This window comes from Pogona vitticeps, chromosome 11 (assembly GCF_051106095.1).
Source record: "Pogona vitticeps strain Pit_001003342236 chromosome 11, PviZW2.1, whole genome shotgun sequence".
Taxonomy (NCBI): domain Eukaryota; kingdom Metazoa; phylum Chordata; class Lepidosauria; order Squamata; family Agamidae; genus Pogona; species Pogona vitticeps.
Window position 1 is genome coordinate 11894226 of NC_135793.1, and position 12935 is coordinate 11907160.

At 39.1% G+C, this 12935-nt stretch overlaps 1 protein-coding gene across 5 annotated transcripts in view; it reads right to left on the bottom strand.

Annotated features, from left to right (window-relative positions):
* Window positions 1–12935, bottom strand: part of DIAPH2 (diaphanous related formin 2) — a 420545-nt gene that overhangs the window by 208142 nt on the left and 199468 nt on the right. For 4 of the 5 annotated variants that reach the window (XM_078380631.1, XM_072981023.2, XM_072981022.2 and 1 more), the window contains one exon: window positions 9738–9867. In XM_078380631.1, the coding sequence (XP_078236757.1) occupies window positions 9738–9867 (130 nt within the window). Of the gene's footprint in view, window positions 1–128; window positions 282–9737; window positions 9868–12935 lie in introns of those variants that run through there. The other variant, XM_072981025.2, reaches the window with a different exon arrangement.

Here is a 12935-nt window from a genome sequence, read left to right on the forward strand (position 1 = left end):
TTATAAAGTCTTGTTTCCCATTGGCATATATCTATAGCAAAGGATGCAAGAGAAGAAGAACAGTACAGCTAAATCATAATAAAAGTTAAAAAGTCATCTGAGAAAATTCAGTCAAAGCTTAAATGCTCTTTTAATATTTTTTCTTGGTTAGCTGGTTTGAGACACTGACTGACATTCTGGATACATCTTCCTTTTAAAGTTTGAACAACTTGAACACTGTTCTTCACAATGACTAATGTCTTGTTGAATAAATTATGCTTGCATAAAGGTGATGATGTCACCTGCAGAGAGAGATGAACAGTAATTAAAGAGTTCCTGTTTCAGTCCCAGGGTTCACCTGACTCTCTCACAATGAAATTGATTACAGGCCAATTGTGGGCAAATTGGATGATCCTGAGATCAAAGCACAAACTCTTTAATTACTGCTAGTCTCTCCCTGCCAGTGACATCATCACCCTTGTGCAAATATAATTCAGCAAAATAACATTCTGGCCAACATATTTTATAAGAAAGTAAATAATAAATATAACCTTGTAATGTAACTATAGCCCTATTGGATATGTGAATATTGCTATGGAACATCAGGATGGTTAAAGAAAATGTGTATATGGGTAGTGGAAAAATGTTTGTTCCTACAGAAGCCAAATGATCAAACCTTGTCCTTTCCTTGACATCATCTGCCACCCTCCCCATGTCATCTATTTGTTCTCTATGCAGGGACAGGCACAGAGAAAATCTCTTCCCTACTACAGAGACTAATGGTGTACAGAGGAATCCAAGGATGCGGCTTCATGCCATTCATATTCATGAGCTGATTTGCATGGACATATGAGAGGACTGGAGAGCCAGAGTCAGCAGCTACATGAGGTTTGGTGGGAGAAGGAGGAGTCAGATAGGGCTGGTTAGTCAGAGAGAGAGGGAACAGACATTGAGAGATAGAGCTAGTTAGGAAATTAGGTAGAGAATGTGGTACTGACATAGCAAGAGAAAAGAAGTATGTACTGAGAGAACTGTTGATGATTTGCTTATGTATATGGTGTATCTGAAGAACTTCTGTTATTATTCAATCTGCTTCACTTCAATAAATAAGTTCTGTTTCTGTTCACAAGTCAAGTGTTCAGACAAACATCATTTATACTGTGGATTGAGGTAATCCACTGGTGGCAGAAAGAGGAAAATGTGACGTCAGCCTTGTGATGAGATGGGTTTTTGAGTTAAAATCTTTTAAGGCATATGGGTTTTGTAATTAAGAAATAAGCCAGAGAGGTTCCATCTTGTTTCTTTGTATAAAGTATCTTTGCTATGCTGACAAGTTGTTTTCTAGGCGAGCGAGAGAATGTTATTCTGAAAGCCTGAGAAAGGACTCTGTGTGATTAGATAGATGGGAATTGTTGTGACTCTTTGAGAAACCACCGTAACCCAAATAACATCTGGTGTGTATGAGAAAGAAGTCATGTGGTGCAACAGGACTGTTTGTCTAGTAACGAACTCTGATTGGATGACATCGTGGGAAGGTGCATTAAGCCCTTGCCAGTTACTCTTGAAAAAGGAACTTTTTGCCTATAGACATTGTCTTTCCAAGACCGACCTTTCAGTCATTCGTGACCTACTCTTCAGCCATTTGGGACTCACCCTAATGTCTTTCGAGACAGGCTGGTGGCCTACCTACATGGACTGGTTCCTATGCTTTGCTGGATTACTTTTGGACTTATGGGATTTTTCTTAAGGACTGTGCATGGACTATTTTCTATGGACTGTTACCTATGGAATATTCTTTATGAACTCCTTTTATTGGAATACTCCATATGGACTATGCTCTTGTAATTTTGTAAGGACTATGGTATATTTACTGGATTTTTCTTTTCTAAGGACTATGGGACATATAATGGATTTTTACTTTTGTTAAGGGATTTTTATTCTATAGGATCACTGAGGACTATAGCCTTTTTATGACCTACATGGATTATTTTGTTTTTACTAATGATTTCTTGTACTGGAACTGTTTTTATTCTTTTTAATGGCTTTTTGGCTTTTTGAATACTTTTCTATTTTTCATGTTTTCTTTGCCTCACTACATCTGTGTAACTAAACAGCACAATGCTAGTTTATTTGTTTTGGTTTAATTTGGCTTAGTAACATGCTTTTTCTTTAATAAAATAAAGATTATAAAACTCATTTGGTTTCCTGAACAGTACACTTGTCATAGGGTCATCTGAGAGTGCTGCCTCGGCCTAGCTTACTTAGAGTCCTGTCAGTGGTGCAAGTTAAGTCTAAGGACTACAAAGCCCACTTGACCTTTTCACAATAATATCTGAGAGTACCAGGGTGTTCTTATGTGGGCAGACCTGCGAGAAGGAGTGTTGTAGCATGGCTAGCTGAATTTGGACTCATTCAGCCCATTTTAGCATGTACAAACTCCTGATTGCTCTCTGTCCAAGCTTACACGTGTGTTTTCGAACCCGTGTTTGCGACATGGTGGCAGCGGTGGGATGGACCACGTGCTGGGTTTTGTAGTACCTCAGGATGACCAATCTTTGTTCTATCTAACAGCTTGAGTGACTCTGATCCACAAGCTGAGTTTTGATTGCAGTGGGACACTGAGGCTTCAAGGAGCTAAGTGCTTCTCTAGGTGTGAACAGTGGTTTCCTAGGAAACGCTGTTTGCCAGCAATTAGGCTGTGGTGAGAGGTGTTAAATCTTCAGGCTGTGGTAATGTGTGTTAGAATCTGGGGTGCTCTTTTAAGAAAGAGATTCCCAGTGGGACAAGCAAACTGTTAGGAAACAATTGGATTTAATCAGTAGGCATGTGCAGGTTGTTACAACGTTGTAGTGAAGAAATTCCAAGATGCATGTCCTTTATTTTTAGAGTGCTTGCATTCTGTAATAGCACCCAAGTTGAGCAGGTCATTTCACAATCTTAGGATTGCATAAATGACTCTGGCTACTTGGTTCTGGCTGCCTTGTTCAGCTTGTTTTGGCCTAAGCATACTCCACTACGATTTTAGGATCTGGCAGGAGTACCTAGTTGCATCTGGCTTGTCCTAGAGTCATGCCCTATGATCTCAGCATCTGTCAGGATGACCTGGCCCTAGTGGTATCTATCTGCACCCAGCTCAGTCATTGATCATCTCTGTAACTTTAGGGTTCACAGAGTGATCACAGTTTTCTTTTCTCTTCCTTTTGGATTTTTCAGTATTTTGGTTTGGCAGCTGTCTGTCCTCTTACAGATCTTAGGGTCACAGAGTGACAGCAGTTGGTCAAAGGTGCAGAGGAGATTTTTAAATTTTTTTTTTTGGAGTTTTGTTTGTTTTATTGCTGACCTAGCCTAGGCTAGATTGCCAGCAGAAGATGGGGGAGCAAAAACAGTCGGCAACTGTGGACAGAATCTTGGAAGTGGCTTCGGGATTTTTCGAGCAAGCCAAGCAGAAAATTAGGGAAAGAGATTGCCTGATACGTGAGCTTTATCAGGAAAACTTACTTCTAAAACGTTTTTTAAGCACAGAACCTGGCTTGATGCAAAGGTTTTTCCAAGCTCAGCAGGGTTCCTTTGGGGATTACTGCAACGAGACGCTCCAAACAATTGGGAGCGATCCTGAGATGCAAGATGCTTGTGTGGAAAGAGTTAATGAGGCCCAGTGGAATTCTAATGAGCATTCCAGAGAAGACAGCGATTCATCGCCCGTCCAAACAGAGGATTCACAGGCCCTGGAGCCGCGCGCAGAGAAAGGAATGCAGGAGAAAGTTCGCCGAGAAACTGTCTCCTTGAGGGAATTAGCATCGGACGATGCAAGGGAAAACTGCAGTGCTCCAGAGAATTTCAGTGCATTGGGATTCAGCTCAGCACCAACCTCAGCTCTTTTCCAGAGCACAGGGCAGGTGAGAAGTTCTGAAATAATTCGGGATGAGACTATGGGTTTGCCAGAAGAAAGAGAGCAAGGGATTGCAATTACTGGGACTGAGAGCCCTCACATCAGCTTAGATGTAATAGAGACTCAGCTTAATTCTTCGCTAGGACTTGTGTCAGCAGATTTTGATGCATGTCAGATCTCAAACAACCCCCCTTCTCTTAGCCCAGAGGGAACAGCGAAAACAGACACTGGAAGTTTGACAGGGACCCCGTGTACTTCATGGCAGTTAGGGAGTAACGAGAGTTACCAAGGGGGTGGCCTACTTAGCGTATCGGAGCAATCTGTTGAGAAAGCTGGAGGAGTGAAGGATTTCTCAGAGTCTTTGCCAAGTGCCTTAGCAGTTGATAGTGGAGCGGTTTTGCAGCATGGACGTTCACATTGTTTCAATAGTACAAGTGAGGATGGAACTGATTCTGTAAGTTTGTTTAAAGCTAGAAAGCTGCATTTGAACCTGTCAGATTGTGAGACTGTTTCTAACACAATCAATGAAGGGGGAAGCGCTAACTTTTTGGAATTACAAGGTACTGATGTTTCTCCAGAGACTGAAATCATGTCTGGAAACTTTGGCCCAGTACCACAGTTAATCTTCTCAGAAAGATCTTTAGAAAGAAAAGCAGAGGTTTGGGACCATACTTATTTTCAACAGCCTATTTTCCAAGGAAGTGGTGAGGATGCTGATACTGTTTCTGAGGCTATGCAGAGTACTCCCGAGGGAACTTTGATGCAACAGCGGCCTCTTGTGACCAAACCTGATAGCACAGCTAATTCAGTGATACATGTGTCCAGGGGTGTGGCATTTCTGGACCAAGGCGTGGAAGGCATTGATCAATTTAGCCCAGGACAGATATTGGAGTCTGTGTTAGCTAATCACCAAAACGTCTTCTCGAATTCACCGGGAGAAACTAATGTGGTGAAACATTTTATTACAGTCAATGATGGTTTTACTGCTGTTTCTGTTCCTATGGACCTAGAAGGGACTAAGGGCAATTTAGTGTCTGGAACTGTTGAAAGGCTTTATCAGATTTTAATTAAAGAGGAACATCGCCCTTATACATCATTTACTTGCCCTCAGGGAATTTACCAACTCAGAAAACTAGCACCTGGAATGAGAAATACCTATGTTACTTTTCAGAAATTGGTTAATGAATTGTTTGGTGATTTATATTATGTGATTGGCTATGTAGGCAACTTTGTAATTTACAGCCATGATCCAATTCAAGCAGACCAAAATGCTTTGACATTCTTAGAGAAGCAGAGACATCGAAGCCCAAGATTAACGCAGTGGTATTTCAGATTGCAAAAATATGATTTTGATGTTGAACATCTACCTAGAAAGGAGGCCTTGATTGCCCATTGTTTATCTAGAATATTCAGTGCAGATGCAAGGGGAGAAAATGGCTAGAATTGTTAAAGCTCTGATGTTTGATTTTCTTGATATTTTGTATGACAATGTTCCTGAGCATACATAGAGTGTTTTCTCTATTATTACTTCATATCAGTATATTGGTTTGTCAAGTCATTATGATGTTAACCCTGCTTTCACTATTTTACTGTTTGATGACTGGAGTATTATCTGAGCATATGCAGAGTGATGTATTTGATTAATTATACTAACTTGTTTATTCTTCTGTTTTTCAGACTAGTAGAAGTGTCTAACGCAAATTTCTCTCATGTATGGTAAATACTGTAATTATAATAGTTCTCATGTATCAATTGTTTTGCTATTTTAGAATCATATTTGAAATGTATTACTTTAAGTTCAAGTTAATATCTTTCTCTATTTTGTTACTGCTTAATTATGACATCTCATCTTATTCAGTTATCAAAATTAAAACTTAAATTGTTTGGGAATTTTGTTAATCTTCCGGGGGCTTGTGATGAGATGGGTTTTTGAGTTAAAATCTTTTAAGGCATATGGGTTTTGTAATTAAGAAATAAGCCAGAGAGGTTCCATCTTGTTTCTTTGTATAAAGTATCTTTGCTATGCTGACAAGTTGTTTTCTAGGCGAGCGAGAGAATGTTATTCTGAAAGCCTGAGAAAGGACTCTGTGTGATTAGATAGATGGGAATTGTTGTGACTCTTTGAGAAACCACCGTAACCCAAATAACATCTGGTGTGTATGAGAAAGAAGTCATGTGGTGCAACAGGACTGTTTGCCTAGTAACGAACTCTGATTGGATGACATCGTGGGAAGGTGCATTAAGCCCTTGCCAGTTACTCTTGAAAAAGGAACTTTTTGCCTATAGACATTGTCTTTCCAAGACCGACCTTTCAGTCATTCGTGACCTACTCTTCAGCCATTTGGGACTCACCCTAATGTCTTTCGAGACAGGCTGGTGGCCTACCTACATGGACTGGTTCCTATGCTTTGCTGGATTACTTTTGGACTTATGGGATTTTTCTTAAGGACTGTGCATGGACTATTTTCTATGGACTGTTACCTATGGAATATTCTTTATGAACTCCTTTTATTGGAATACTCCATATGGACTATGCTCTTGTAATTTTGTAAGGACTATGGTATATTTACTGGATTTTTCTTTTCTAAGGACTATGGGACATATAATGGATTTTTACTTTTGTTAAGGGATTTTTATTCTATAGGATCACTGAGGACTATAGCCTTTTTATGACCTACATGGATTATTTTGTTTTTACTAATGATTTCTTGTACTGGAACTGTTTTTATTCTTTTTAATGGCTTTTTGGCTTTTTGAATACTTTTCTATTTTTCATGTTTTCTTTGCCTCACTACATCTGTGTAACTAAACAGCACAATGCTAGTTTATTTGTTTTGGTTTAATTTGGCTTAGTAACATGCTTTTTCTTTAATAAAATAAAGATTATAAAACTCATTTGGTTTCCTGAACAGTACACTTGTCATAGGGTCATCTGAGAGTGCTGCCTCGGCCTAGCTTACTTAGAGTCCTGTCAGTGGTGCAAATTAAGTCTAAGGACTACAAAGCCCACTTGACCTTTTCACAATAATATCTGAGAGTACCAGGGTGTTCTTATGTGGGCAGACCTGCGGGAAGGAGTGTTGTAGCATGGCTAGCTGAATTTGGACTCATTCAGCCCATTTTAGCATGTGCAAACTCCTGATTGCTCTCTGTCCAAGCTTACACGTGTGTTTTCGAACCCGTGTTTGCGACACGGGTCCCTTTGTGAGGGAAAGACAAGCAGAGGCCACAGGGGCGAATGCCACAACACTTAACTTCTTGATGAGCACTAATGAATGAGTCTATTCCTCTGCTCACTGGAGAGCTTTAATATGGCTGCTCCTCCCTTTTCACAGTTTTGTGTACTCCTAAAAATCAGGCCTCTTTCAGAGGAAGGCTCTCTCCCCCCCCCCCCCGGGACTATACTTTCATTCCATTCCTGCCAGCAAAAGGATGCTAAGAGGGAATGCTGTATGCCGAATTGCTCCACAGTAATAAGTTCCTGCAATTATTAAGGTTCCATCTTGAAATAGTATACCTGAAAGTTCTGTCCTGAAATATGTTACACCTCGTATCATAGCAAGAGTAGAAATGTCAGTTTGTCAACAATAAAAACCTTTATAACATTTTCCACAAAGGGATTAAATAACTGAGTTTGCTGTTCTCACTTGAATAAACTTTTATGTATGCACCAATCCTTTTTCTTGATCAGAAAAAGCCTTTGCAAGTAATTAAGATAGCATTACACTGGGTAACTTCAACATATTGAAGATTCTAAAAAATGTACTACTTACCCTTACAGCCATCCTGATCTTTTCATATTAAAATCTAATTTCGATTCTGCTCATATAACAAAGTTTAACTCTTCTCTAACACCTTGAACGTAAGGATTTGCGGTGCATTAAATCTGTTCTGAAACCTTTAATGGCATTTACAAGTTACAACAGGGTGCTTTAAATTAATATTCTAGTAGTTAATGTATTAAGATTTTATTGTTAATGTATATATTTTAAAATATGTAGAATGAAGTGGGTGGGCAATCTATTTAAAATTATGCCCCCAGAAACATCCAATGAACTTGACTGTTAATTTTAAAGATATTCATTTATTTTTATTTATTTAAAATATTTTACCCTGCCTTCTTCCTTAAAAAGATCCAAGGTGGCTTACATCATTAAAACGACAATATTTAAAAGCTAAGAACTATTGGTATATACACATTTATTTATTTATTTATTTATTTATTTATTTATTTATTTATTTATTTATTTATTTATCTATCTATCTATCTATCTATCTATCTATCTATCTATCTATCTATCTATCTATCTATCTATCTATCTATCTATCTATTTATTTGCCACCCACTCTACCCAAAGGTCTCTGGGTGGCTTACAACAATTAAAATTCAATTAAAATACAATAAAAGATAAAATGATTAAAATACAATTAAAATTACCATCAGGACCCACAGTTGATGTTATTTCAATTATTAAAAGCCTTCTGGAACAGGAAGGTTTTGACCTGGCGCCAAAATGTCATCAACATCGGCGCCAAACGAATTTCTGTCAGGAGGGCATTTCATAGTCTGGGGGCAGCTACCGAAAAGGCCCTTTGTCTACAAGCCATCCCTCTTACCTCCTTGAGGAATGGCTCTTTCAAAAGGGCCCCTTGGCTAGATCTTAACTGCCGGGTAGGCTCATATGGAAGGAGGCGGTCCTTCAGGTATCCAGGGCCAAAACCATTTAGGGCTTTATAAGTCAAAACAAGCACTCTGAACTGGGCCCAGGCAGCAACTGGTAACCAATGTAACTTAAACAGAATCGGCTTGATGTGTTCTCTAGCTGCCCCACCACTCACCAGCCACGCAGCTTGATTCGGGACCAGTTGCAGTCGCCGGACCGTCTTCAAAGGCAGCCCCACGTAGAGCGCACTGCAATAATCTATATGAGTTTTTACCAGTGCGTGTGCAACTGTCATGAGATTCCGCTCGTCCAGGTAGGGTCGTAGCTGGTACAATTTCTGCAGCTGAAGGAAGGCGTCCCTGGCCACCGAGCCCACCTGGGCTTCCAGAGTTAGACTGGGGTCCAGGAGCACCCCTAGGCTGCGGACCCTGTCCCTTAGGGGGAGTGTAACCCCATTCAGAGCAGGGAAATGGCCCTCCAACCTGTCTGGCAAAGCACGCCCTAACAGCACTTCCGTCTTGTCTGGATTGAGTTTCAATTTAATAACCCTCATCCAGTCATTAAAAAGAATTACACAAGCTTTATATTAAAAATGGTAAACAGTATCAATATCAAAACACATTTAAAAGCAACAGAGCACAACAATCCAATTTGAAAAACTCATTTCAGACAGCAAGTCACAAAGGAAAAGCCTGCCTTAGATTTTGAAAACTCCAAAATAATATTTTTGTCAAAATGATGGTCCTCAGAAGTCTGGGGGGAAATGGTTATCCTTCTGCTTAGCCATACCCATGTGGTTTTCTCCAAATGCTTTTTCCAACAGACTTACAGTGCGATGGCAACTGAACAGAGGGATTTTTTCTGCAGTGATTTCCAACTGCAGATTATCCTTTATAGAGAGGTTCATCAGGAGCCGTCGGTATTTTTTGCAAAACTTAGAAAGACTTCCTTTATTCCCAGACCGAAAAAAAGGTTTTCTAAAACTGAAATGACTTTATGGCTGTTCTGTTCTCTGTCAAACCAGTTTGATAGAGTTTTAAGAATTCATCAAAACAAATTATTTATAGGTTTTTTCCCAGGTCAAAAAACTACTAGAAACAAATATAATTACATGTGACATAATCCAACAATTTAAAATGAAATTTTCCAATATTTCCCTCACTTTAGTAGATACAAACTACTTAGTGCCTTATCTCTCCATGTACCTTTGCTTGCACTTTCCACATGTTCAAGTTCATCTGGGAATTTTAAGATGTCCCGATAACGCTCTTCACAAATTTCAGCCAGAAAATGCAACAATGTTGTCTTTTGATCTGACGATTTTGTATCTCTAATCTGTAAATAGGGAAAAGATAGCAGGGGCGAAAGAAACACATTATTTCTCAACAATGTTTTATTCCTCTTCTTTCCTTTCAATGAGTAAGTTTTCAAAATTTCTAATATAAAATTTCAAGATGACACAAAATAACAGCGGCCATAATCCTTTTACATACTTACAGCACTACAACCCTATTAACACAGTTTACAGTGATGAACTGTTTCAAGTTTCCTATCACACACTGAAGCATGCAACAAGCGTGTAACAGCAAACACACTGCTGAAAGATACGCTGATAGTTACTCCAGTGAGTGCAACTAACAAAATTCTTCCGTCTACAGGATATTAAATTGTGTCTCTAGTTTGAGATGAAGTACAACTTTTATTCCGTATATCTCTGTCTCAAGACAGCCTTTCATATAGTGCAGTAATTATAGTGCTAGACTAGGACTATTCTCACCAGCCCATGAAGTTTGTTGGCTAACCTTTATCTCTTAGCCTGACCTACTTTGCAGGGTTGCTGCAAAGATGAAGGTCAGGAGGAAAAGATCCATGTACACCATCTTGAAGTCATCAGAGAAAAAACAGTATATATAAAAAAGCAACTGAACAGATGTCTGAGAATGGTTTTTATGTGTAAAGGTTACCCTTGACGTTTAGTCCAGTCTTGTCTGACTCTAGGGCATGGTGCTCATCCCTGTTTCCAAGCCATAGAGCCAGCATTTGTCCAAAGACAGTTTCCGTGGTCATGTGGCCAGTGCGACTAGACACGGAACGCCGTTACCTTCCCACCAGGGTAGTACCTATTTATCTACTTGCATTTACATGCTTTTGAACTGCTAGGTTGGCAGGAGCTGGGACAAGCGATGGGAGCTCCCTCCGTCGTGTGGATTCGATCTTACAACTGCTGGTCTTCTGACCCTGCAGCACAGAGGCTTCTGCGGTTTAACCCACAGCACCACCACATCCCTCATTTATGTGTAAACATTGACTTAAATCATTTGCTTCATGGCCTTTCGGCTAAGATCAAGTGATTTAAATCTTATTGCTTAACCTAGTAAGTCACAACTAGAGTAGGCCCTATAAATCAGAAATTACAGAGGAGTTGACTCACCAAAGCCCTTATGATTCAAAAAGTCTACTCTAGTTTGATTTACTAGATTAATCAGCAGGATTTCAGTCACTCTTTAACCTTGAGCAGTACAAATGTTGTAACCTGCCCTCAACTGATATGTGCATCTGCTGTTATCACTATGTGCTGCAGCAAGCAACTACGAAAGTATTGATCATGAAAATGTTACACTGATACTGCTGGAATATTCAGCTTTCAAAGGTACGAATAAGATACAGCAAGTTTGTGGCCTGACTGCTAATGTGTGTGGTTCTTTTTTGGAGGGAGTTCATTTTTGCTTTCATTCAAATATTGCTTCTTTCAGTATCATATTTATATAAATACCAACTGTTCAGTAAATCAAAAATCACGAATGCTTCAGTGCATATATCAAAACTACTGCTACTGCTTGCCAGACTTGATACAGTGCATGAATTCTAATGTAGGTCTCCTTTACTTAAACAAAATTAAGTTCTGTGCTCTCTGCCAAGGGTTGTTTACAAATCGCTGCTTTCTTCAATAATACCACATGGTGCAATATACCATACTGCGGGATAATGCATTTTTAAGGATTTGCAATCAACATAAAGACATTAGTTTTGCAGTTAGAACCAGGCAGGTTTAATACATGTTTCCTGAATGCATCTCTACATCTGCAGCTAAACAAAGCTTTTCCCTCATGCTCCATGATTAAATATGTCTAAGAACAGATTTGCAGCATTGTGGTGTCTGACTTCAACACAACCCATCTGACAAGTTATTTATATACAGTGCACAACCAGTTTGAATTGAAGATTTCCATCCCAAGTCCTTAAAGAGTATTGGTTGGGTAATATGGAATTCAAGCGGTGGGGGGAAATAAATTTAAATATAGTGCAGTTTATCATAATAAACAGACTATATCTCTTCCCAGAAAATAAGCTTAAATACCATGCATCCAAAGGCTGAACTTTTAACCATACCTAGAGTAACTCAGAAACATGAGACATGTGAGTTTCAAAATTAACACTGGAAATTAGCTTTCATTTTAAACAGCTGCAGATCACTAGTACAGTGAATTATGGTAATATAAAACAACTTTCTTTCTCCAATGGAAAAGGACTCTATTCATTCTAGTACTTCACATTTTCCACTGAATGTTTACAGAGATACTTATGACCCATAGTTGTGATTAGCACCATGTCAATATCATCTGTTTGTGTTTTTTAAAAATCCATAATTATGAACTGAACCTTTTTAATTGCCCTTATAACAAAACAGATTCTATGAGTAACTGTGTAAGCATACAATGTAAGCAAGGACTAGCCTTGAGATAACGTAGTTTCCATTTTAACAAAATATTACATCCTCATGTCATTTCTTCAAATGATTGCTACATCTCACATCCCATCATAAGAAACATACGCAGACTACACTTTATTCACATATCGTAATTTGATACAGGAATAGTTCAAAAACGCACTGACTCCACAAACTGCATAGGTGGGCAAGGGCCCAGGGGCCAAATTTCTGCCCCCGGTTACTACAGAGCAGCTATCCCAATGGGAGGGGGGCATATAGCTGATTTTCAGAAATTAAAGACTCCCTGCCCAAATCCCACAGTTCTGGACAGCTTCCCACAAACAAAGGGATCCAAAAGGAGTGTTGGGACCTGGGGACAGGAACTGAAATTGAAACTAGTGCAATTGATCAGCCTTAGACAGCTAAATTATGCAGCTGGATTTCAACCTATGTGTCTACTGTATGCAAGAATGTTCAGATGATAAGGAGAAGAACTAGTTCCTAACTGCAGGAAACTGCTGTAAATTCCTTCTGTGAAATTAATATTTATAAAGAATTTGCACAAAAGCTCAGTAGAGAGAAACAGATTTTGAGTGTTGGCCAACTTTAAAATGCAAAGGAAATGTGTGTCTGTTTGATGAGAGGTTTCTTTCCAAAATTTTCAGTGTTTCCTGAAATAATACAGGGAAGTTTG